General features: G+C 45.1%; 1 protein-coding gene across 1 annotated transcript in view; it reads right to left on the reverse strand.

Moving 5' to 3' along the window:
- The window catches only part of LOC126482238 (tetra-peptide repeat homeobox protein 1-like), a 32,304-nt gene extending 8,633 nt beyond the window's left edge, over positions 1-23,671 (reverse strand). Inside the window, exon 1 of the mRNA XM_050106216.1 lies at positions 23,599-23,671. Within this exon, the coding sequence (XP_049962173.1) occupies positions 23,599-23,671 (73 nt within the window). The remainder of the gene's footprint in view (positions 1-23,598) is intronic.
- Between the last annotated feature and the right edge of the window lie 3,741 nt (positions 23,672-27,412).

The raw sequence follows: 27,412 nt of genomic DNA on the forward strand, positions 1-27,412 counted from the left end.
GATTTAGCGTGTTCAGCCCTCATTTAAACCATCGTTCTGTGGTTCTCCAATGGAATTGTAATGGATACTATCGTCACCTTCCGGAATTGCAATCCCTTCTTTCGTCCTACTCTGCAGCTTGCGTTGTTCTCCAGGAATCTCATTTTACTGATGCTCACTCACCGACCCTCCGTGGGTTCCGTGTTTTCTGTCGAAATCGGGTCGGACCCTTGCGGGCTTCTGGTGGCGTTTGTACGTTGGTCCGTACAGACATTGGTAGCACGTGGATTCCTCTCCAAACTGCATTGGAAGCGGTTGCTGTTAGGGTCCACTTAGACTCTGCAGTCACAGTTTGCAATCTTTATCTCCCTTCTGACAGGACTCTTACACCTGCTGCCTTAACCACCCTTCTTCAGCAACTTCCTCCTCCCTTCCTCCACCTTGGGGATTTTAATGCTCATCATCCTTTGTGGGGCAGTGCCTTTCCATCTAGACGAGGTCTTCTTATAGACCAATTTATTGCAGACCACGACCTGTGCCTTCTTAATGATGGCTCCCCTACTCATTTCAGTGCCGGTCATGGTACCTTTTCTGCCATTGATCTTTCTCTTTCTCCTCCCTTCATTACACTGGTCGCCACACGACGACCTTTGTGATAGTGACCATTTCCCGTTGATTATCACGCTCCCTTCCCGCTCCCCGATGGACAGGATACCTCGTTGGTCTTTCCACCGCGCCGATTGGCCTCTATACACTGCACAGGTCGAGTTTTCTCCCTCTTTGTCGGGTTGTATTGATGACGTCCTACGTGACGTGTCTGACGCGATTGTTCGCGCTGCTAACCTTGCTGTCCCGCGCTCATCTGGACCATTTCATCGCCGGCAAGTCCCGTGGTGGAGTACAGCCATTGCCATTGCCATCCGTGATCGCCGTCGAGCTATGCAACACTTTAAGAGGCACCCATCCATCGCCAGCCTTACCACCTTTAAACGCCTCCGTGCTAAAGCCCGTTATTTAATCAAACAGGGTAAGCGGATATGTTGGGAACGATTCGTTTCTTCCCTTGGTTCTACTGTCCCTATGTCACGGGTATGGGCTACACTTCGTTCTCTCCAAGGTTGCCATCGGCAGTCCACCCTCCCAGGCCTTCACCTCCCAGATGGCATTTGTACGGACCCATTAGTTCTTGCAGAACATCTTGCGACCCATTTTGCAGTGGCATCAGCGTCGGCCTCCTATCCAGCTGCTTTCCTTCATCAAAAACAGCGAGCTGAAGCTTCCACATTATGTTTCACCCCTTGTGAGTCAGAAACTTACAACGAACCTTTTACTGAATGGGAATTTCTTTCTGCTCTATCTTCTTCTCATGATACGGCCCCTGGCCTGGATTCCATTCATAACCAACTGCTTCAACATCTCAGTGTTCCACAACGGCAACATCATCTTCGGGTGTTTAACCGTATCTGGCTCCAGGGTGACTTCCCTTCTCAGTGGAGGGATAGCATTGTGGTTCCTGTCCTTAAGCCTGGTAAGAACCCCCTATCTGTTGACAGCTATCGGCCAATTAGCTTGACCAATGTTGTTTGTAAGTTACTTGAACGGATGGTAGCCCATCGGCTCAATTGGGATCTCGAATCTCGGGATCTATTGTCGCCTTACCAGTGTGGCTTTCGAGAGGGATGGTCTTCAATCGATCATTTACTTAGCTTGGAATCAGTTCGGCAGGCTTTTTCCCAGCGCCGCCATTTGGTTGCAGTGTTTTTTGACCTTCGCAAGGCCTATGACACGGCCTGGCGCCATCACATCTTACTTACCCTTCATCAGTGGGGTCTTTGGGGCCCACTCCCGATTTTTATCCGCCAGTTCCTGATCCATCGGTCATTTAGAGTTCGAGTTGGTACTGCTTTTAGTTCTCCACGGACCCAGGAGACGGGCATCCCACAGGGTTCTGTCTTGAGTGTCCTTCTTTTCCTCATTGCTATCGATGGACTTGTGGCCTCTGTCGGTCCCTTTGTCGCCCCTGCCCTGTATGTGGATGATTTCTGCGTTTGGGTTAGTTCCTCCTCGATGGCATCTGCAGAGCGGCAGCTCCAGGTAGCTATATGGCGTGCCTCTGCATGGACCCTCTCACACGGGTTTCAATTCTCTCCTATAAAATCGCGAGTGGTCCAATTCTGTCGCCGTACTACGATCCACCCTGATCTAGAGCTCTATCTCGCTGCCCAACGATTGCCTGTGGTCCCACAGTTTCGTTTCCTGGGTCGTCTTTTCGACAACAAGCTCACTTGGCTGCCCCATATCAGACTCCTGAAGGTAGGATGTTTCCGTAAACTCAATGTCCTTCGCTTCCTTGCCCACTCGTTTTCGGGTGCGTACCGTTCCCTCCTCCTCCGTCTTTATCGTGCTCTAGTTCTGTCTCGCTTGGACTATGGTTGTCAAGTTTATGGTTCAGCTGCTCCTTCCACACTGCACGTGCTGGATCCAGTCCACCATCGTGGTATCCGTTTAGCCACCGGTGCCTTCCCTACTAGCCCTGTTGATAGTCTCCTGGTTGAAGCTGGGATCCCCCCCTTTCTGTTCGGCGGTCACAGCTTCTGGTGTCTTATGCACTCACTATCCGTTCCTCTCCCACTCATCCTTCCTATTCTATCCTCTTCCCAGACCATGGACGTCACTCACCCGACTCCCGCCCTCGGGTGGGTTTACCGGTTGGGCTGCGCCTTACGTCTCTTTGCCATGATTTTCAGCTTCCTTCTTTGTCCTGTCTTCCTCGCTCCCTCCCCTCCACCCCTCCTTGATTAGTTCCTCGGCCTCGACTTCGGATGGATCTCCGCTGCGGTCCGAATGATTCCATCCCCCCCGGTGGTGTTCCGTTCCTTTATCCGCCAAATTTTGTGGGAGTTTCGGGATGCTGTTGTTTTTTACGCTGATGGCTCTAAATCTGCTGATCGTGTTGGGTATGCCTTCACGTCCTCTGTTGGAACGGAAAGTCATCTGCTGCCACCTACATGTGGGGTGTTTACTGCGGAATTGATGGCAATTTCACAGGCCCTTACCTTTATTAAACAGTCCCAACACAACCGCGTTTTGTTATGCACGGACTCGATGAGTGGCCTTCTTGCTATTGACTGGTGTTTTTCGCGCCATCCCTTGGTCTCTGCCATCCATGACCATCTCGCTGATATTCACCGTGCTGCTTGTTCCATTGACTTCCTTTGGGTCCCTGGACATGTGGGTATACTGGGAAATGAGCTCGCTGATCGTTTGGCTGGGGAAGCAGTTACTTACCCTCCGTTTTCTGTAACACCACCTGCAGCGGATTTACGGCTTCACATCAAATCCCACTTCGCACAGTCATGGGCCAATTCTTGGGAGGCTACTCCCCTGTCTAATAAACTTCGTGCAATTAAGGTGGCACCAGGGCCGTGGCGTTCTGCCTTTCGCCTATCCCGAAAGGACTCGACCACACTGTGTCTTCTCCGCATTGGCCATACCAGGCTTACCCATGGTTTTCTTTTGCGTGATGAGCCACCCCCACTATGTGGTTGTGGAGCCTTCCAGTCAGTAGCCCACATTTTGGTTGAATGCCCCCTTCTTTTGGCTCTGCGTGCTAAGTACAGACTCCCCCGCACTTTACCTTTAATGTTGGCTGACGATTCCTGGATGGTCTCTCTGGTTCTCGGTTTCCTCCGGGAGAGTGGTTTTTATTCTCAGTTTTAAGGTTTTTAATCTCTCTCTGGTGTTGGGGCAGGGCGGTGACTGTTTGGGTGCCTCCCACTGTAAGCAGTGTTTGGAGATTCCCGATTCCCCTCCCCTCCCTGACCGACATCCTCTTTTCTTCCCCTTTTACTCTATTTTTACCCTTTTTTTCCGGCTTGGTTAGTCTTTTTATTCCCATACGTACTTTCTACATTCTAGCAGCTGTACCTTTTCGTCACAGTTGGTCTTTCCTATGCTGCTTCAGCATAGTGTTCGTTCTCTTGCTGACTTCCCTCTTTTTGTTTTTTACCAATGACAACATGACTGCCCTTTTACGTTTTACCTTTTTCCGTTTTATTTTTCTGACTATACTGAGATGTCCCATTAGCGGAATGGAGCCTATCTGAAACAAGGGACTGATGGCCTTGCTGTTTGGTCCCTTAAACCCCAACCAACCAACCAACCAACCAACCAACCAACGTATACCTCCATGGTATATGCCTTGACCACAGCTTCATCTGGACATTTTTCATGGCCCTAAGGACTCCATTAACCCTGCCGCTCTCCGCGGCCACTTCCTCTCGATTCTTGACGAGTTAGGGGGCTCTGAAGTGGTTTACACCAACAGCTCAATGGCTGATGGTCACGTACGCTTCACATATGTTCATGGAGGACATGTTGAGCAGCACACCTTGCCAGTTGGCTGCAGTGTTTTCACTGCAGTGCTGGCGACCATATATCGTGCTCTTGAGTACATCCACTCGTGCCCTGGAGAGTAATTTCTCCTGTGTACTGACTCACTGAGCAGCCAGCAAGCTATCGACCAGTGCTACCCTCTCCATTCTCTGGTAGTGTCCATTCAGGAGTCCATCTATTCCCTGGAACAGTCCCACCATCCCGTGGTGTTTGTGTGGACCCCAGGACACGTCGGAATCCCTGGCAACGAAATTGCCGACAAGCTGGCCAAACAGGTGACGCAGAAATCACTTCTGGAGATCAGTATCTCTGAAGCTGACCTGCATTCTGTCTTACACTGCATGGGTTTTCCGGCTTTGTGTGATGGAATAGCATAACAGCACACACAACAAAACTGTGTGTCATTAAGGAGACAATGAATGTGTGGAAGTTATCCATGCAGGCCTCTCACAGGGAGGCAGTTGTCCTCTGCTGGCTCCTCATTGGCCAAATGTGGCTAACGCATGGTTACCTACTCTGTTGTGAGGACCCACCTCAGTGTCACTGTGGCTCCCAAATGACAGTCGTCCCTCTTGCTGGACTGCCCACTTTTAGCCGCTCTGCGGTAGACTTCTAACTTTCCCAGCACGCTGTCTTCAGTGTTGGGTGACAATGCCTCCACATCAGCTTTAGTTTTAAGTTTTGTCCATGAGAGTGGGTTTTATACTTCTATGTAGGTTTTAGCACATGCCCTTCATCCCTCAGTGTCCTCCAACCTAATGGTTTTAGGGTGGAGGTTTCAATGTATTGTGGTGTGTCTGACTTTCCCTTTTTATTCTCGTGGTTGGCAAGCCACTGTAATTTGCTTTCATGTTTTACTCCCTTCTGTTTCTAGCTTCTCTCTCTTTTCTTGTTCTCTTTTGTTCTTTTTAGTATTCGTTGCCTTCCCTTTGTTCTTGTGGCTTTTCTTTTCTTTCCATTTTGTGTTATATGTTTCGTCCATTTTATTCTCACCCTTGTGGCATTGTTTTATTAGGAACAAATAAGTGACCTTGTAGTTTGGTCCCTTATCCCACCTGTAAATCAACTATCATCTGTCTCATACGTATTCACACCATATGGAATAGTTCTGTTTCATTACGGCTGCTCTCCCAAGGCTGTTAGTAGTTATGACAAGATGTTGTCCATTCCATGAACCTTGTTTTGACTCAGATCCTTCAGGTCCTTGATGTATCATATCTCCCATCTCATTTTTGTCCACATCCTCTTCCATTTCTATAACATTGCCCTCAGGTTGACGTCCTATGTACAGATCGTCTATATACTCTCAGCTTTTTCTTTATTATTTAAAAATTTCTGTCTATCTCGGTTCTTGATATTCATACTTCTGCTTCTGTTACCTCCAAAGGCCTCTTCAGTTTCCCCTAGTGACATCTCCTTCTGGATCCTTAAATTTGGACTGTAGCCTTTCTTGCTTAGCAATTTGTTACTGCCTGTCACTCATTGACTTTTATTCACTTTTGCATGCTTCATTTGCTGCATTTTTATATTTTTTCAACAACTGAATTCTGATCTCCTGTGTTGTCAAATGATTTATACTGAGCCTTTTCTTTTCACATAATTGGTCCTCTTCTGCCTTCATAATTCCAGCTCTCAAAGCTACCCATTGCTCTGCTACTGCGGTAATGGGCAATATCATTGGCTTTGGGGCCATTCTTGTGTAGGCAGAGGTTAGCAGAGGGTCACAGTTCTTAAATGATAGCATGCAATAGTTTAATTTGCATTTCAAGAAAGTTATAAATTGTTACAAAAAATTCTGACTGTATTGGCAGGCCTCACAAAAACCACTGGTGGGCTGCTAGCCCACATTTGTCTTATTGTGTTCCTGTTCTCCTGGTATTGTCAGTCATTGCATAATGCTCCCTCCATTACTTGCAGCAACCTTTGGCTCTTTCAGCTTATTCAGGTAATATGTCCTCCTACCTTTTTGACATTGCTTAAATTTTAATCTACAATATATAACCAGTACATCATGATCATTCTGCATTGCACCTTGATATATCTTTGAATTTGGACACAGATTTCTAATTCTCTTCTCCCAAAATCGTATAATCAATCTGAAACCTTGTGGTGGCTGCAGATCTTCTATGTATGTAACCTTCTTTCATGATTCTTAAACCAAGCGTTACTGATGATTAAATTGTTCTGTGCAAAATTGTACCAGGCAGCTTCCTCTTTCATTACTTTTCCCAGTCCACATTCCTCTTCTATATGTCCTCTTTCTTTTCCTACTATTGAATTTCCAACCGCTGTCACAATTAAATTTCTGTGTTCCTTAACTATCCAAATATTGTATTTTGTCTCACCACATTCAATTTCTCGATATGCAGAGCCAGCTGTATTGTAAACTTGTACCACAGCTGTGGGATTTGGCTTCACATATCTTGGCTGCAATAATGTTACAGTGTTGTTCTTAGTAGCTTACTTGCATTGTTATTTTCTTGTTCATTATTACACCTATTCCTGCATTACTACTATTTAGTTCCTTTCCACAGCCCTATATTCACTTAACCAGAAATTTTGTTCCTCCTACCATCAAACTACTCTAATTCCCATGACATCTAACTTCAACCTGTACATTTCCCTTTATACATTTTCTAGGGTCCCTGAAAGATTAAATGATACAATTTACCAGCTCAGACTTGTATGATTCCAGTTTTGTTTCTCCTGATATGGCAACAAACTCCTGAGTGGTCCTTACCTGGAAATCCAAATGGGGGATCATTTTTAGCTCTGGAGTCTCTTCCTAAAGAGGATACCATCATTTAACCAAACAGTAGAGCTGCATGTCCTTGATAGATAATGGCTGTAGTTTCCTCTTGCTTTGAGATGTTTGCTGTATCAGCACAGAAAGACCATTTAAGTTGTCACAAGGCCACATCAGTTACTTATAGTGGCTTATTTACGTGCTACTGAAAAGGATGCTGTGCCCTTTTAAGGAACTACACTTTTGACTAGTCCCACAAGAAATACTCCTTCTTTATGGTGGCATCTATGGCTCAGTATCACTAATGCATGGAAAATCCCAAAGAAAATGCACCTGGTGACTCTTGAAATGGATGTAAGTCCCCCCACATGCACACGCATACATGTTCGTAAGTTCATGCAACCTGACACAATAGTCTTTTGCTCATGCCTGTCTGCAGCTCAACATGTCATCTTTATGGTGAGTATAAATCTATTATTTTCATAATATTGTTAATATTCCAACCTGGGTTTTCTATTGTTTAATTTGCGCCATTTTCATTCCATAATTAAAAACCCTTTGTCCCTCTTTCACGTGTATTATAGTTGTCTTACATTTGTGCCTAAATTTTGACAGTAACTTTAAATTGATCTTTCTTCCTGACAACCAGGACCCACAATACCAGTTATGGAGGAGACTGGTGTTCACAGGGGACGACAAGAAGAAACAGAAGCACTAATGGTGAGTTTCATTAGCAGCATACGAGTACCCCCTCCCCCCTGCGGGTCCGGGGTAAGAATAGGCCCGAGGTATTCCTGCCTGTTGTAAGAGGCGACTAAAAGGAGTTTCAACCATTTTGGCCTTCCATGTGATGGTCCCCCATGGGGTTTGACTTCCATTTTTCAAAATTCTACAGAAGTACGAGCCTTTTGGGGAAGGACGCCTTACGTGGTGTACCCTGGTCCTCTGTGCACTAAGACCTTGGCACTCAGCATTGTAACAGTGTTGTAACCATACCCACTATTCCTCAAATTGGGCCTAAATGCCTGATGGGTTATACAAGTTACGCCCATAGTGCATCCCCATCTGCACCTACGATCATGATGGACTTTCCATGGCACCCAAAATCCAGCACAGTAGCCAGCCCGTTGTGGTGGGGTCATCATGTACCCTCTAGGTTGTAGCCCCCTGACAACACAGGGATCGTACTGCTGATAACTGAGCTGCACCCTCCCCACGTCGGCCAAGGAGTAGATGCCCGTCTCCTTGGGGCATCAGGACATCCGGCAACGGTCATCCTGCCAGGTGGCCCTTGCTGAGGCTGGGTGGCACCCGTGGGGAGAGCCCCTGGTCGGAGTGGGTGGTATCGGGGTGGACGTTTCACAGATGAAACGTCAACATGTATCAGGTCGCTCTGCGGCTGAGTCTTTTAAAAAGAAAGGTACTCTCTCCGGTTCTGGTTCTCCTGCCCTTTCCCCCTTGGCCACTCCCTGGGATGAAGGACAGGCACTATGGCTTGGGGCAAAGTACTTCCCCCGCTATTTGGTCTGTTCTCGGACCGATGGGGGGGGGGGGGGGGGGGACGTTCACCACCTCCAAGCCCATGTTCTTTGTTCAGCACATCGAGGACATCTTTAGGGAAATCGAGGCTCTCAGCAAAATGCGTTCGGGGTCCGTTCTTATAAAGACCACCTCCGCCACACATTCGGCGGCGCTCCAGGCGTGCAACTGACTAGGGGACATCCCAGTGTCTATTGTCCCGCATCTGGCACTGAATAGGACGCAGGGGTTATTTTTCATCGGGACCTCCTGCTGCAATCTGATGAGGAGCTCAGGGCCAACCTGGAGTGCCGAGGCGTGCATTTCGTACGGCGGGTCCACTGCGGCCCCAAAGACCGTCACATCGACACCGGGGCCTTTATCCTCACCTTCGAGGGGGACGTTATCCTGGAGAAGGTAAAGGTGATGTGCTACCGGTGCGATGTGCGACCTTACGTCCCGCCTCCTATGCGCTGCTTTCGGTGTTTGCGCTTTGGGCACATGTCGTCACGGTGTGAGGCTGAGCCCCTTTGTGGCGATTGTGGACGTCCTCTTTGTGAGGAACATACATGCACCCCACCTCGGTGCCTTAATTGTCCTGGCATCCACTCGCCTAGATCTTTAGACTGCCCCGCGTATCAGAAGGAGAAGAAGATTCAAGAACTCAAAACTTTGGATCGTCTCTCTTATTCTGAGGCCGGGAAGAAATATGACCGCCTCCATCCCGTGACGTTGACAACTTCGTTTGCCTCAGTCGTGTCCACTCCTTCCACAGTATCCTCACCCCTATCCTGTCCCCCCTCCACCTCCACCCCCCATCCGGGGTCTATGCCTCCGCCTCCCAAATCCCTCCCTTCTAAATCCTCCTCCCCTGTGGCCACCGCCCCCTCTGCCCCAGGGGCCACCCTTCCTCCTCCTCCTCCTCCTCCTCCCCCCCCCCCACCCCCGCCGCCAGAGAAGCGATCCTCTTCTCAGGCGTCTATTGGGGAAACGTTCCGGACCCCAGCTTCAGAGGTCCGGCGTTCCAAAACGGAACCCGCACGTGAGGACCTTCTTCGGGTCCAGCCCACCATCCCTGTGCCTCCTCGGACTTCCAAGAAGGCCTCCAAGAAGTCTCTATCCCCCTCTCCACCCCAGCGCGTTTCGTCTGACGCTCCATCCGTGAGTTGCCGCTCCCAGCCGTCCTCAGTTTCGCCGGGACGCTCTGCTGCCAGGCGCTCAGCTAGCCTCTTGTCGGCAAATGATGCTGCCCCTCCTACACAACCAGGGACAGCGGCCGCAGCTGGCAATGACTCGATGGAACAGGATCCGCCTCCCGCCGGTTGTAGCGTTGTTCCCTCGAAACCTGGCCCTCCGCGGCCGTCGAGGTGACCAGCTCTTCCGTCGTCTCGTTCCCCCCTTTTTTCTGACTAGCGATGGCCTTGTTACATGGGAACATAAGAGGTATTCAATCTAATTGGGAGGAATTACAACTGCTCCTCCGCCTGCACTGTCCGCTCGTCCTTGGTCTCCAGGAAACCAAGTTGCGCCCGACTGACCGTATTGCCTTTACCCACTATACCTCGGAGTGGTATGACCTCACCCCTGTGGACGGTATCCCAGCTCATGGTGGGATGATGTTGCTCGTTCAGGACGATGTCTATTACCATCCCATCCCATTGACCACCCCACTCCAAGCAATAGCTGTCCATATTACTCTTTCTGCCTTTACTTTTTCTGTTTGCACAGTCTACACTCCATCGTCATCCGCAGTTAGTCGGGCTGACATGATGCACCTGATTGTTCAGCTTCCACCGCCGTTTTTATTGTTTGGCGACTTCAAGGCCCATCATTCCCTTTGGGGCTCTCCTGCATCCTGTCAAAGAGGCTCCCTCTTGGAGGATGTCTTCAACCATCTCAATGTTGTCTGCCTCAATACTGGCGCCCCAACTTTCCTCTCGGACTCTACTCATACCTACTCCCACTTGGACCTTTCGATCTGTTCTACCACTCTTGCCCATCAGTTCGAGTGGTATGTCCTTTCTGACACCTATTCGAGTGACCACTTCCCCTGTGTCGTTCGTCTCCTGCACCACACCCCATGCCCACGTCCTTCGAGCTGGAACATACCGAAAGCTGACAGGGGACTTTACTCCTCCCTGGCGACCTTTCCGGACCACGATTTTCTCAGTTGTGACAGTCAGGTCGAACACCTCACGGCTGTTATCATCAATGCTGCCGAACGTTCCATTCCTCATACTACCTCTTCTTCACGTCGCGTTTCCGTCCCCTTGGCGGAATGAGGCTTGTAGAGACGCTATCTGTGCTCGACGAAGTGCTTTACGCACCTTTCGCCGTCATCCTACGTTGGCGAATTGTATTGGATACAAACGACTCTGAGCGCAATGCCGTAGAGTCATCAAAGACAGGAAAAAAGCTTGTTGGGCCTCTTTCACCAGCTCCTTTAACAGTTTTACTCCCTCTTCTGTCGTATGGGGTGGCCTGCGCCGGCTGTCGGGCATTAAGGCCCACTCCTCGGTACCTGGCCTGACCTCAGGTAATGAGGTCCTCGTTGATCCTGTGGCTGTCTCCAACGCCTTCGTACGGTTTTTCGCGGAGGTGTCAAGCTCCGCCCATTACCACCCTGCCTTCCTTCCCAGGAAAGAGGCAGAAGAGGCTCGGCAACCTTCCTCCCACTCGCTGAATCTGGAAACTTATAATGCCCTCTTTACTATGCGGGAACTCGAACGTGCGCTTGCACTGTCCCTGTCCTCTGCTCCGGGGCCAGATGTCATTCACGTTCAGATGCTGGCACAACTTTCTCCGGTGGGCAAAACCTCCCTTTTTCGTACCTACAATCGCGTCTGGACCGAAGGTCAGGTCCCCATGTGTTGGCGTGACAATGTCGTTGTTCCTATACCCAAACCCGGGAAGGATAGGCACCTTCCTTCTAGTTACCGCCCCATTTCTCTTACAAGCTGTGTCTGTAAGGTGATGGAGCGCGTGGTTAATGCTCAGTTAGTCTGGATTCTTGAATCTCGACGGCTACTTACCAATGTTCAATGCGGCTTTCATCACCGCCGCTCCACAGTTGACCACGTTGTGACCTTGCCGACATTCATCATGAACAACTTTTTGCGAAAGCGCCAAGCGGTAGCTGTGTTCTTCGATTTGGAGAAGGCTTATGATACCTGTTGGAGAAGAGATATCCTCCGCACTATGCACAGGTGGGGTCTACGCGGTCGCCTGCCCCTTTTTATTGATTCCTTTTTAACAGATCGAAAGTTTAGGGTATGTGTGGGTTCCGTATTGTCAGACGTCTTCCTCCAGGGAAACGGAGTGCCTCAGGGCTCCATCTTGAGCGTAGCCCTTTTTGCCATAGCGATCAATCCAATTATGGATTGCATTCCACCTAATGTCTGAGGCTCTCTCTTTGTCAATGACTTCATGATCTACTGCAGTGCCCAGAGAACATGCCTCCTGGAGCGCTGCCTTCAGCGTTGTCTAGACAGCCTATACTCATGGAGCGTGGCAAATGGCTTCCAGTTCTCTGAAGAGAAGACAGTTTGTATCAACTTTTGGCGATATAAAGCATTCCTTCTGCCATCCTTACATCTCGGTCCCGTTGTTCTCCCATTTGTGGAAACAACTAAGTTTCTAGGGCTCACATTGGACAGGAAACTTTGTTGGTCTCCGCACGTCTCTTATTTGGCTGCCTGTTGTACACGTTCCCTTAATGTCCTCAGAGTTCTTAGTGGTTCATCTTGGGGAGGGGATCGCACTGTCCTGCTTTGCTTGTATTGGTCCATAGTCCGATCAAAGCTGGATTATGGGAGCTTCGTCTACCCGTCTGCTCGGCCATCCCTCTTACGCCGTCTCAACTCCATCCACCATCGGGGGTTACGTCTTGCGACCAGAGCCTTCTACACTAGTCCCATCGAGAGTCTTTATGCTGAAGCTGCCGAATTACCATTGATCTACCAGCGCGATGTACTGCTGTGCGGGATGCCTGCCGGCTGTTGTCAACGCCCGACCACCCCTCTTATCAGTCCTCCTTCGCCGATTCTCTCGACCGTCAGTACGGGTTGTATGTGTCTGCCCTGCTGCCCCCTGGAGTCTGCTTCCGTTGCCTGCTTCGACAATTGGATTTTGCCCTCTTTACCACCTTCATAGAGGGTGAGAGCCCGAGACCACCTTGGCTCCAGGCTCCGGTTCATATTTATCTCGACCTCAGCTCGCTCCCGAAGGAGGGTACTCCGGCTGCAGTGTATTGCTCACGGTTTGTCGAACTTCGTGCGCGACTTGCCAGTCACACCTTCATTTACACCGATGGCTCCAAAACTGACGATGGTGTCGGCTGTGCCTTTGTCGTCGGGGCCGTCACCTTTAAATACCGGCTCCTCGACCAATGTTCCAGCTTTACGGCCGAGCTTCTTGCTCTCCATCAGGCCGTTCAGTATGCCCGCTGCCACCACCATTCATGGTATATACTCTGCTCTGATTCACTCAGTGCTCTTCAGAGCCTTGGAGCTCCCTATCCGGTCCATCCCTTGGTGCAACGGATCCAGAAGTCCCTCCATTCTTTCGCTGATGATGGCTCTCCTGTCAGCTTTCTGTGGGTTCCCAGACATGTAGGAGTGCCTGGGAATGAGGCTGCTGATGCTGCAGCCAAGGCTGCAGTCCTCCTGCCTCGGCCAGCCTCCGATTGTGTCCCGTCATCTGACATTAGTGGGGTTGTTTGTAAGAGGCTTGTGTCGTTGTGGTGGGATACGTGGTCATCCCTTCAAGGAAACAAGCTCCGGGCAGTAAAACCATTCCCAACTGCTTGGACAACCTCCTCCCGACCATCTCGTCGAGAAGAGGTCCTTCTGACCAGGTTGCAGATTGGGCATTGTCGGTTTAGCCACCGCTACCTGCTTTCCGGTGACCCAGCCCCGCAGTGCCCTTGTGGTCAAGCATCAACAGTGTGCCATATTTTATTGTCATGTCCCCGCTTCAGTCAATCTCGTGTTGTCCTGTATATTCCATCTACTTTACAGGTTATTTTAGCTGATGACCCTCGAGCAGCTGCTCGTGTTCTTCGTTTTATAACTTTGACTGGCTTGTCCAAAGACATCTAACTCTTTTACTTACTTTATCTGCATCTTTGTAAGGACTTTCTGGTGCCCCCCCCCCCCCCTCCCCTTGAGTTTTACTAGATTCTATGTGCTCTAACAATTGTGACTGGGCGCTAATGACCTCAGTAGTTGAGCGCCCTTAAACCCCAACATAAAAAAAAGAAAAAAAAGAGTACCCCCACACTCGTTCCCATTTTCGTTCCAGGGCACCCACTCTTTTCGTGTGCATGGAGCTCCAAGCAATGAAAATACACCATACTTTTGTGTGCTGCTTTCCCTTTCCGTAACTATTTTTTCATTTGAGACAAAATGTCCCCCAGTGCTTTATTTCTGATAATATTCACAATTTATTTCATCAAATAATCTCCTTTCTACATAACCCACCCACCTACAAGACAAATAATAGAGTTCAGTATGTGCTTTTGTGCACTGGTATCTACAAACTGCAGTCCCTTCCAAATGGATGCACAAAGTAGACTGTGAAGCCAACAGTTACACTTTGGAACAAATGACAATGACAATGAGAAGCTCCTGTCCTGGTGTGACTCATTATGCTACTTTCAGGCTATTAGCCATCACTAACATGTGGAAAAAATTTTTTGAACTTTGCCAGTTTAGTGCTACCATGATGTTTGTATGATGACTGATGCACATCAGTATATCAGGAATGAGTTAACTTACTGAGGAAGCATGCAAGAGGGAATTACTAGATGTAAGAATACTTGGTACTGACTTACAAAGCAAGGAGAGCTTCTAATTCTGAAGGCTTAGGATAGGAATTGCTAAACTTCTACTACCCTTAATAACTTGTAAATGGACACAGAAACCACTGCCAAACTTTGTGGAAAGAGTCTTCTCTCTTTACGCAGACTGGTCTTTCCACACCAAGTTCACTCATGATTTTCTTTATCAGAGAACACACCCAAGTTCAGTGTATTCCTCTCCTCACATTGGCTCATATACTGACAAATTATTCTACCCTAGCTGGCGTGAGGAGAGATGGATGCATACTGATGTACAATGAAACAGCTGTTGGGCAGGTCCTGAGATTCATAGTGGATTTCTCCATGAAATTTGATGATCCTCTCAGCTTCATGACAGAGTTTGTCAAGAATCTGAAGGCAGAGGATATTACCACAATAACAGCCCTAGATGCTTCCAGCTGCATCACAACCTCATGCTGATCTACGATGCAGTTACTTATAGCCTACTAAGAATGCAGCCCCTTTAGCTGTGACAGGTCTTGTCTGTCTTCTTCTCCCACTGCAGATCTAAATGATGATACTATTTTCCCTGCATTCCTCTAACTTCATAGTTGTGGTGCAGTTGGTATTGTGGGGTGGGACACACCTACCATAATAAGTGGACATGGGTTTGCTGGCTGGGTCTTCCCCTGCACAGCAAATACCAATCAACAGTACTCCAATTTAAAAAAAAAAATTCACTTTTGTTTAAGTAAACTTTAATAAAGACAGCAGTTTAAATATCAGGATGTTCACACCTACTTGTTATTGGTTAATTAATGAATTATAGTCATTTTATGATGAATGTACTCCCTGCAACTTGTCTGAACATGTCCCATGTAGGGAGTTTCGTGCTGCTTGATGTTTACTGGTTGATTTGACCACTGTTTTCTTCTATGGTTTCCATTCTAGCTGTCCTCTGGAAGTCAGTCAACCTGTTGCCCATTCTCTATGGGCAATGATTTCTCAGATGGTGTGTCAGGCCTATAGCCTTTGGTTTGGGCACCACTTGAAACAGAGTCCTCAACAATAGAGTACTTGAAACGCTCATTCCCTTCTGTTGTAAGAAAAAAATTAACCTAGCAAAATTTTCCAGTGTTGTAGTAATTCTTCCTCTCTAGGCTTCATTGTTACAGAATTCCAAAGGAAAATGATGTACCACAGAAGATACTAAATCCAGCAGTGGAATACAATAAAAATGTTTTTAGTGCCAAGTTACTACTGTTTGTAATATTCCGCAGATGCTGCCAATGTTAAGTTGTTTTGAATTGCTTTTTCAGTGTATTTACTTTTACTTCCAACAGTGGAATCTATACACACATGCTCAGCAGTACCTCCATGAATGGCATTAACTGCTAAAAGAAGTAATTTTTTCAACATTTGTCACATTAGAAAATTTTATTTCAGGTGGAAATTATCTTTACACTTGAAAATACTGGAAATCACTGTTAACAAATGAACCATATGATACCCCATATTATTATTATTATTATTATTATTATTATGGAATGTGCCCTGCTGATTGAAGTGAGTTAAGCCATCATCCCATCTACCGCTCTACTCCAGATATTTGTATAGATTTCTTTGCTGCTCTCTCATCATCCAAATTTCCCGAGAGAAAGTATATTTTACAATATGTTTTCTTTCCTAGACATGTGTTGTATTTTCTATTTCTCCACTTTTGCTTCCATTTCAACTTTACATTATTTTCCTTGTTGTGGGTGCCAGTGCACTGCTAGTCCTCTGGCTGCCCCATTCCAGTCACGCCCCTGCTCACGATAGTGATTTGCCTGGATGAAATGCAAAGAAGCCTTAAAAAATGTCCAGAGCAGCTGCTCTAGCAGCTTCCATAGCACATGCTTGAGTGTGCCAACAATAGAGCATCCATCCATTATCGTAACTCCGCCTAGCTGTAATGTTACATTTTAACTTTAAGCCTTCAGTTTTGATGTTTAGTTTCCCTTGAAGTGATGTAGTACCTGAATTTCGCATATCACAAAATATAAAATTACATTGCAGTTTGATTTTGAGAAAATTGTTGATTGGTTTCTTACAAGAGTTTTGACTTCAGTCACAGTATTCACTATAACTATTGTCCATTGTTCAGTCTTAAGCACCACTTTCATTTGTGATGTCTTTGGGGGTTCAGTTGCCTATTCACTTCAACACAGTTTCTTTAGTTACTGGATATGGCATTTTGGAACTGTTGGAACTGTTGGAACTGTCATAGCCATGTGCTATTCCTTCATGCTCACTCAAAATTCCTCCCCTTTGTATTAGTATAAATACCTTTTAAGCTGTCATAGTGCTTTTTCCATTATGATACCATACACTGCCTCATCCTCCATTTTACTTACATCTCCACTATTGAATGTGTAAATTTGACTTGGGTTATTGTGCAGTAGCTTAAAAACATTAGCAGGATTAACTGGCTTTCATCTACCCATTCACTACCAAATACAACAGCAGCCTCACTTATACTGTGTTCAGTTGCATGCAGTGAGGGCGAACACTGATGCTAGGCACCACCTGCATGTTTTTAAGAGTGGATACCATCGATACTAAATTTTAAGTATGTTTACCATCAGTTGTAGCTGTTTGAACTTGGAGTAGTCTCCTTATCAGTAGTGAGCTGTCAGCTGTCATCACAATGCTCTGTTGACTGTTTGCGCCCCATTCATGCTCATATTACGCTGTAAAAGGTCATGACATGTATCTTAGGTAAACTGCTCTGAGCAACTTACTTCTCTAGTGTTATTACACTACCATAAAACTTGGCATTCTAGTTGATTTGGAAAGGATGCTGAATAGTTAATTGTCTGTGCAGCAGAATGTAATGTAATGCTGATGGCGAGCATTGTTTGATCACAGACAGACAAAAATGATTGGGAGTTCAGTATACTCACCAGAATTTGCTTCATGTGATATAGGACAGAGATGAGAGAACAGTCAGAGAATGGAAAAAATTTCAATTTGTTTTCATGACAGTAATCCCTCATATTTTTCTTGGTCTGTAGTGTGGAATATAGGGTAAGGATGACCTGGAAACATCAAAAACCACCAATGAATGCACAGTCAACAAGAGACAGTTGATTGCGATCCACACTTGGTAGTCACTGGGGTTATACAATTTGATGTCTTGTCAGCTGTGTGCCCCCCCCCCCTCTTCCACTCCTCCCTCTCCCTCTCCCCCTCCCTCCCCATCCCTCCCCATCCCCCTGAGCTCAGTTAGTGAGGAGCACTGGGGAAACATTACTGCCATGATCTGATGGTGATGTGGCTAGAGGACACCCGAGGTACTTCACAGTGGAGGCAGAGGTGTTGTAAGTGTTGGTTGAAACAGTGTCAGTGATAGGGGGGATCAGCTGTATATAGGGTTGACTCCCTCGGCACTACAGAGGTAATGATCTTGAATGTGTCGTGAGGGGCCTATTGGAGGTGTCAGTCATCAGTGTGTAAACTCCCCCATGAGGCTGACCACTCTTTTGAGCATTCATGCTTGGCTAACACAGTGCACCATCCTTTGGACACCTTTTCCTTATGTGCTACCTCTCTCCCCTCCTGCTATTCTTTCTTCCCCTCCCTTGCGGACCACAAATGTGATATTTTTGGGATTATGTTCTGAATTTTTAAGTAGCATGACTTAAGAGCATGCCCTCAGCTGTTCTTTCCTTTCCTGTTTCCTGTAATTCCTTGCTCGCTTACTTGCGCCCCCCCCCCCCCTCTCTCTCTCTCTCCCCCCCCTCTCTCCCCCCCCCCTCTCTCTCTCCCCCCCTCTCTCTCTCCCCCCCTCTCTCTCTCCCCCCTCTCTCTCTCCCCCCCTCTCTCTCTCCCCCCCTCTCTCTCTCCCCCCCTCTCTCTCTCCCCCCCTCTCTCTCTCCCCCCCTCTCTCTCTCCCCCCCTCTCTCTCTCCCCCCCTCTCTCTCTCCCCCCCTCTCTCTCTCCCCCCCTCTCTCTCTCCCCCCCTCTCTCTCTCCCCCCCCTCCCCCCCCCCTCTCTCTCTCTCTCTCTCTCTCTCTCTCTCTCTCTCTCTCTCTCTCTCTCTCTCTCTCTCTCTCGTCCTCCTCCCAACAGGCCATAAAGGACATAAGGAATACTTCCACAGAAACTCAAAGGCAAATATTCTTCCCCATTGCCGACTCGAAGATCCCCTTTGGTGGTGTCATGACGTGATAGCCTTATCCTGCCAACCTCCATTTCTGCCGGTGTGTGCGACCAACCATTTTCATGCCCTGGAGTCTGCAGGCTGACTGAGGGAGAATGCTGACACCTCTGTAGGTCTAATGGAGCAGCATCCTCCAACCTTTGCACCTTGTAGAAATGGGTCTTCAAAGGCTGGCTCTTGGGAGCTTCTGAGGTGACACACCTTCATTTTCTACCTTCTTTTTTTCCCCATCATGACTATCCTCCAATGGAATGCTCATAATGTTGGATCCAAAAAGGAGGAATTCAGACTGCTCTCAGAATCACTGTGTTCACTTGTTCTCTGCCTCCAGAAAACAAATTGTGTCCTTATGGCTTCTTTGACCTCTTGCAATTCTGTTTGGCATATTTTGACCTTCCCCAAGGATGGAACTTAATCTGATGGAGGAGTCACACTGCTCATCCAGGATGATCATTTTCAAACCATCTCACTGAACATGTGGCTGCAAACTGTTCTGGTCAGCATTTTCCTTCCTCATTTCACCTTTTTTCTTTGTACCACCTAAATCACACCAGGGCAGACTTCCCTCACATTATTGGGCAGCTACCTCACCCATTTCTGCTACTCTGACTTTAATGCTTTAATGCTTATGCACTCTTGGCCGATCATCTTAATCAACTCAACCTCTTCTGCCTTAGAACTGGAGCATCCACATTCCTTTCAGACTCCTTGCACACCAAGTCCCATTTGGACCGAACCTTCCGCACTGCCAAACTTGCCCATTATCTTGAGTAACCTATTCTCTCTGACACTCGAGCAACCATTTCCCGTGTGCTATCCATTTGCTGACTCCTACCCCACCCATGTGTAAAGCCAATTTGCAGCTTTCTGAGGCTCACTGGATGCTTTAATCCTCCTTGGTGACCTCTGATGAACATCATCTGCCCAGTTGTGCTGACCAGGTAGAATACCTTACAAACTTTATCCTTACACCACAGAACACTAAATTCCTTGTGCTTCACCTTTGCCATGCCATGTCCCAATCCCTTGGTGGACTGAGGCATACTACAATGCAATTTGTGTGTGGAAATGTGCTCTCTCATTCTTTGAGATAGCAAAGCGGCTAGCTGCCTTTCAATTATTATATATTTTAACACTTGCACTCCCTCTTCAGTCATGTGGGCCATCCTCAGATCGCTCTCTTGGAACAACGTCTTTTCCACTATTTCCAGGGTGACCGTAGCATATGATATCATCGTGGACCCTTTTACTATCGTCTGTACCTTGAGCTGCTATTTTGTAGAGCAGCGCCTTCCTCCATCAGAAACAAGTGGAGGAGCCTCAGGTGATAACCTTCTCCTATAAGAATCATTAATACTACAATACTGCTGTTAATTTGCAGGAGCTAGATCATTCTTTCACTTCATCCTGACCTTTCATGCCAGGGCCAGATCAAGTTAACATTCAGATGTTGCAGAACCTATCTCTTGCGGACAAGCACTTTCTCATTCATACGAACAATCCCATCTGGCAGATGGCATGTTTCCCAGTTGCTGGCGTGAAGCCACTGTCGCACTCATACGTAAGCCCAATAAGGACAAACACCTTCCTTCAAGCTACCTCCACCTCTCTCCCACTAGCTGTGTTTGCAAGATGTTGGGAAGTTTGATTCCTGCCCAGCTGGTGTGGTGGCTAGTTTCACAATTTACTAACCACTGCACAAAGTGGATTTAGAGTGCACTGTTCTGCATTTCATCATCTCGTGACTTCAACCCATGTTGTAGACAATTTTTGTGGAAATGCAAGACTGTGGTAGTGGGTTTTGATTTGGAGAAAGCCTACAACACATGCTGGGTACTGGTATCATGTATACACTCTATACGTGGAGCTTAGAGGGCGACCTACCCCAATTCCTTCAGGAATTTCTTATATACAGATTTTTAGAGTATGTGTGGGTTCTTCCTTGTCAGACAGCTTAATTCAGGAAAGCAGTGTGCCTAAGAGTTCAGTCTTGAGTGTTGTCGTCCTTGCTATCGCCATGAACCCTACTATGGCTTGTCTCCTGCTTTGCATCTCCGGCACCACTTTTCATGATTTTTGCGACCTATTGCAGTTCTCTGTCATCTTGTCTCCTTGGTTGGCATTTTCAGCATTATCTCAATTCTTTTTACTTGTGGAGCATTGACAATGGCTTTTGCTTTTCCACTGATAAAACCATTCGTATCAATTTTTGGCAGTTCATTGGGTTTCTTCCAGTTTTCACATCTTTGACCTGCTGCTCTTCTGTTTGCTGAAAATGCAAAATTTTTGGGGCTCATGCTTGAGAGAAAACTTTCTTAGTACTCTAAAGTGTCTTACCTGGCTGCCTTCTATACCCAGTCACTTAATGTCATATTTGTGATCAGTGATATACTTTATGGGGAGTGGCTCAGACCACCCTCATCTGTTATTACCAATCCCTTGTCTGTCTGAAACTAGAATGTGGGTGTTCCATTTATTCCTCAGCATGTCTTTCAATTTTATGCCATCTAAATACACTCCACCATTGCAACATCCATTTGAACACTGGTGCATTATACACTAGCCTGTTTGGGAGTCTTTATACAGAAGTAGCCTAACTAATGCTGTCATACACTCCTGTTCCTCACTCTTGATTGAGCCACCGTGACACTGTGATGTTTGTCAATCCCTGGTTACATGGGTCTGGTCTGAAACAATGTTGCTGACACTACTGCCAAGGCTGCAATCCAAACCCCCCCCCCCCCAGTTCTTTCATTGTTTCCAATGATCTCTGTGTTGCCATCGGTCAGCAGGTAGCGTCCCTTTGGCATTACCACTGTTCTTCCTTTAATGGGAACAAGCTCCAGGGAATAAAAACCTCTCTCAACTGCTTGGCCAACCTCCTCCTCGACCCTCTCACAGTGAAGGGATCATTTTAGGTAGGTTGTATATTAGCCACTGTCATTTTAACCGTATCATTTGTTAAGTGGTGATCCCTTACCATTTTGTGTTAATTGTCATCAACCTTTGATGGTTCACCATTTTCTGACAAAATGGCTATTTTTTAACCACTTACAGTCCAATTTTTTTCCATGTGAGTTACTGGCCATTTTAGCAAATGATGTGCAGGTCATCAACTGTGTTTTACTTCTCATCCATCGTAGAAATATGGACATTTCATCTTCAGTTCAGGACATGCCTCCTATCTACAGTTTATTTTATGGATCTTTTTCCAGGAGGAAGTTATTTTTAGCTGTTTTTGCATCTGTCAGTTGGGATTAGTGTGTACCCATTTTTAACACCTCCTTTGTCTTTGTTCTAAGGTCCTGGCATGGGTGCATTTGACCTTAGTAGATTTTGTGCCACAGAACAAAACAATTAGTATTAAGAACATCCTTGATGGATCAGCTAAAAACAAATCCAATTTAAATCTGAAGAACCTTACAGATGTGCAACTCTTCACAACTTTGACTGGGCTGCCTTTATGGATGCTGACAAGAAATCTACTATTGGGTTCTGTAGAAGTCAAGTAGGGTTTTTCCATGTATAAGGAACTATTGAGCTCAAAATGTCTGTGACTTGGCGTGTAAAAACATTGAAATGACAGAAGCCTTTAAATGGGGCAAACAAATTTAATGTAGCTGATAAAAATCAAATGAAAGTGATTTCATCAGCAGCTTTTGGTATGTATGTTTAGAAACTTCTTGTCCCTTTGTGGCCATAATTTGTCACTAAAAATACTGTATTTATTATAAAATTTTGTAGGAAAGAATAAAGAGAAGATACATGTAAGACACAATTTGCTGTATGACATACTTGATTATTTTAAAAAACAGTTGATCAATTCCTATAAAATACTTGATGTATTCCATCATAGAGTTAAAATTCGGTAAATTGGAATACATTTTGCAATAAACATTTATCATTCTTTCACCTTTTAACAACAGACAGTATTGCTGAACTGTGAAGAATTCTGTTCATAGCAGTTCCTCTTGACCCATGCACTGATGAAAAGTCTGTTGTTACATCAACATAGTACTGTAAGTGAATGTTGAATGGCATTAGATTATTAGCGGTCTGCCTCCTACCCACACCACTACTAATTCACAGCAAAACCATGCAAATTGATGCTTATCAATCCTATTCCCTCATCACTTGTACTTGCACCAATACAATTCATTTTAATGCGGAATATTGTGTTTATAATGAATCATTTAAGATTGATTTACTGCCACAAATCATTAATAATTACTGCACAAGTACTTTTGGTGTGTGTAGTTACTTAAGCTTGCTATACATGCATTTAATGGTGTCATTTTTTGTCAACTGGGGCTCAAAATTTCAAATTATAATTCAAAAAATATTGACGAGTGGGAGCCTGCTGTGACATGCGGAGATTTGGATGGGAGAGCTGGTCTGGAGAGCTGCATCAATCCAATGTTCTGACTGAAGACAACAAGAACATTATTTTTGTTTTGAGTTGCTGTGCACTGAAAGGCAGGAAGTGCTATCATATGAAATCAGTGTCATTGACAGGGTCTAGGTCTTGTTTTCCTGTCAGATCACACATTGTCAGTTTCTTCCTTTACTCCTCCATTTGGTCTCCTATCTATTTTCTGGGGTTTGGTTCTGCTCAGAAATCATGACAACTTTGTAGTGCGTTTCAGAATTCATCACTGGCATTGAGTGCATTTTTAATGATGATGCTAGTATTTTATTTTTATAAAGTGATTCAACCTAGCTGAAGAGTACAGTGTTGTGCTGTCACCTCCCTAACTGCCAAAGTGGGAGGGAGGACTATTTTTTTAAAGGCTGTTGTCAGTGTGGCTAGTGTGTTATGATGAACACAATGAACTGCAACACACCTTCCAACAACAGGTAAAACTTGATCTTTTATACAAGTCATTGGTGCTTAAGCTAAAAGAAAGTGTGCTAAATTGCCATGTGAAATACATACCTAAATGCCAAGCCTCATACAGATGAATTTTGTTGCACCAAAGGATGAAATCACCACCTGCTGCTCCAGTGTAAGGTTTGAGGATGACACCATTGTGCTTTCTTAACTGTGGAGTTTCAATGGAGTGATTAAAACACAATAGGTTAGAAGAGGTCATATCAAGGAACTGGATAAGGAGTTCATTGTGGCTTTCGATATTGGAATACAGTGTTGCAGATGCACCTAAAATTATGTAGCATGTCCACAAGTTGTACTAACCAAGTGAGAATAGTGTTATGTTCTACTGTGCTTTAATTACTTCACTGAAATGACACACTTACATTTTATTGCTGAATAGTGGAATAACATAGGTGAAGAGAAACGTCTGTTTTGGGAAAAACCACGACACACACATTGGATGTGTGAGCATATATTAATCATACAGATGTTTTAGTTTCTTGCCAAATAGTACCACATCTATGATTTTGGAATCTTGTGGTAGTAATGATTTGCTGCATACTATCGTTTCTTCAGTGGCTTATTTCTGTAGTCCCTGTCATGTCTTTCAAACAAAAATTATACACAAATTTTGAGCTTTACAACTAAATGATTTTGAAAGGTGGTAGCACAGAAGCAGACTAGTACTTAAAATCATGTTTATTCAGGTTTAGACTATTGAGTGGAGGTATTTTCCATGGTAATATACTTTAACTGATAACGTTCCAGCTGCCAATTAACTTTCATTGTAGTCCATTTGGTAAAAGACATACTGATGCCACTTGACAGAGTTGCTATTTGTTCCATGTGTGTGTCCTCTCACAGCACCAAACAGAATCCTCCTCTCAAACACAGTTACCTGCTGTAGCTGTGTATTGTAAGCAGATGGCATTGACTGGATTCCTCTGCTCTAGTAGCAATATAAGCATTTGTGACTGTTGCTTCCTGTTTTCCTGAGTTATTTCTGTTTGTGATCCCCTATAATTTCTGAGAGACTGTCCAGTTCTGCATGGTCCAATTGAATGATACTCAAAGATGAAATATTTGTTTTATAGCTTGATGCAATAGAAACTGAATAAAATCAATGCTTGGTCCAGCCTACTAAAGTGTGTGTTAAAATAAAGATTGAGGAGCTAGAGTGAGTGTTGAAAGTAATGGTTGTCAGCCACAAATAGTGTGGGAGAGGTCATTGTATCACATTTTGTACTGCTTCTAACTGGGGGTAATAGTAGTTGCTCCTTCTAGAATATACAGTATCGTAACCCAGTCTAACATAAGTGGAATATTAATGAGCACTTACTACAGTTATTTATTTGCTCGTATTTGCAGTTACATCAGTCATCACCCTTGGTTGCATTGTGCTTCGTGTGTGGGAAAGCTGCTGTATCTAATGCATCACCACTGTCATCGCGGACAGAGACACGAAAAATAAAACTGTATAAGTGTCTCCAGCTTCTTGCAGAAGATATATTAGACATAGAGATAAATCACGATGGAGTAGTCTGCAATGACTGCTGCTGCATAATTAACATAATTGATGAGTACGAAAGCAAAATAAAGAAGTTCAGGAAAAAAATTCTGCAGCAACTGCTCCATCGTGATGAAGTCTTTCGTCACCATGTGGATGATGCCACACACTCCGCAGGTGAGTAACATTATCTGATTTTAAGTGTATATGATCATTTTGTTTGATGTTACTTGCTAACATGAAGTCTTGAAACAAATTTTCTGAGAGCTCAGGGCAACACGGGGAATGTGGGGAGGATATGGTGTGATCATTCTAGTGGAGAGCTGTTTATGGTTATTGTAATGAACTTTCCATGTTCTAGTTTGAGAGGGAAACTTCTAATGCTCTCTTTCCTGTTTCATATTTTATTTTGCTATGGCAGGGGTTCCAAAACTACCACTCTGATAAAGCACTCTGAGAATTCCACTACATTGACGGAGCACCTAGCTTATTTTGAAAGCTAATAAATGTAAAAGAGTCAGAACCTTATTTTATTCAGTGATTTCTTTCGTTTTAAATTAGAGCTTGTAACCCTCTCACAATTTTCCGGGAAGCCACTTGTAACACTCAAGTGTCATACGCAATATGTCATTAAAACTTATACTATGGTAAGTTGACGGGCTTCACCTTATAAGGAAGGATTTTGGTATATATGTTGACTGCGTGTACCTGAATGGAGGCAAAATCAGACTTTCACCCACACAGTAACAACCATGATACGCCAAGCAAGTCTGAAGTGTAACTACTCGTTAGGACGGACAAGAAACGACACCGCAGATGCTACCAAATTATTAATAATATGGTCGCCAGCCTAATTAGGCATTAACTGAGTTTCATCCCACTACAGGTTGAAGTACGTTCATACCAAACAACACGTAACAACACTGCATAATATGGTAAATTTTAGAACCAGAAAATCTACTGAACAAATAATTCCACTTTCTGTACTAATATGAACAAGCCATAAATACACAACAATACACTATAATGTTTACTACAAACTTTGTACTGTCTACTGATCTGATTAAAATCAGGCATAGGTTACCCTAGAATTAGCACTTTCAAAACACACATACAATGTCAATTTTGAAAAAGGTAAAACACTAATAAATTTTGGTTTTATATTGACTTTAACTTTGCTGGTCAAATCAGTTCAGTACACTTCATAATTCAAATGAATAGAAAAGAAAAAAGGGGGGGGGGACCCTGAAACTGTTATGATCGCTGTATTGAAACTATTAACTATTGAAAGCATTAAGCACTCAAGATTTCCAATATATGAGTTACTACTCTTTTTGTCTTATTACCTGCTCATTTAACTACCATTATTTTTGTCTCAAATTAATTAAACTTGATTACTAAACCAATTTCAACATTATCTTCCAACTTTGTCATACCTATTTTATTTGCTTATATATTCTTTAACAACAAAGTTCTTTAAACATCGTTCTAACATAGATAGGTCTGCTGGTAATTATTATTAACATAAACTTTAAATCTTCATCTCGGGACACTCGGATTGCACAACATGTGGAAAGGACCCTGTCTAGGTTAGTGATGAGAATAATTAAATGATAGGACAGTTCTGGTAAAAGTTAAGTTGTTATTGAACAGTCAGGAACAAAAGTAACACTGGTCCACACGAATACAGTACTAAAAGATTCAACCTGTTCATATCGATGTGGCGGTTGGCGGACGGCGAGATGGCGAGGCGCAGAGCACACATACAATCACAGCTATGGCTCTTGATGTATCGGCACTTTACTTCTTCATAGCGTCGCAATGCTTTCCCTTTAGTGCCTATGGAATATTGCCATGCTGTATAGGCGTCTGAAACGGCACATCCGAGGCTCAATGAAATCACGTTTTCCAGGAGAGCCTCCTCGATCCAGAACGTGTTGCTCAGATCAAAGCCCAACTCCAACTACTACTGCTGAGCCTGTTATGCCGTGCCGCGCCCGTGTGCATTTTTCCCATGCTTGCCTGCCATCCACCTTTTACCGCTCCCCTACAGACAGGGTATTCACCAAAGGTTTTGCATTCTACATATCCTAATACATTGCCTACGTATGGACCAGGCGCACAATTACAACTTTAACATCTTCCAACAGTTTCAACATTTCTTACATTTAAATTTTGTTATAATATTGCTTGCAATTTGACATAAACACTAATATTTACACTGAAAATTGTTTACAGTTTCTTTAACATAATGACATGACAAGAAAAGAAATGAATTCAGAACATCGATTACACTAATTTATCGAAAATCGGAAGAAAAAATTATTATATGTACAGTTGTTGTTGTTACAAGCTAACAACACAGAAATCAGAACAAGGCAAAAAAACCT

The sequence above is a fragment of the Schistocerca serialis genome, chromosome 5 (genome assembly GCF_023864345.2).
Source record: "Schistocerca serialis cubense isolate TAMUIC-IGC-003099 chromosome 5, iqSchSeri2.2, whole genome shotgun sequence".
In the NCBI taxonomy this organism is placed as follows: domain Eukaryota; kingdom Metazoa; phylum Arthropoda; class Insecta; order Orthoptera; family Acrididae; genus Schistocerca; species Schistocerca serialis.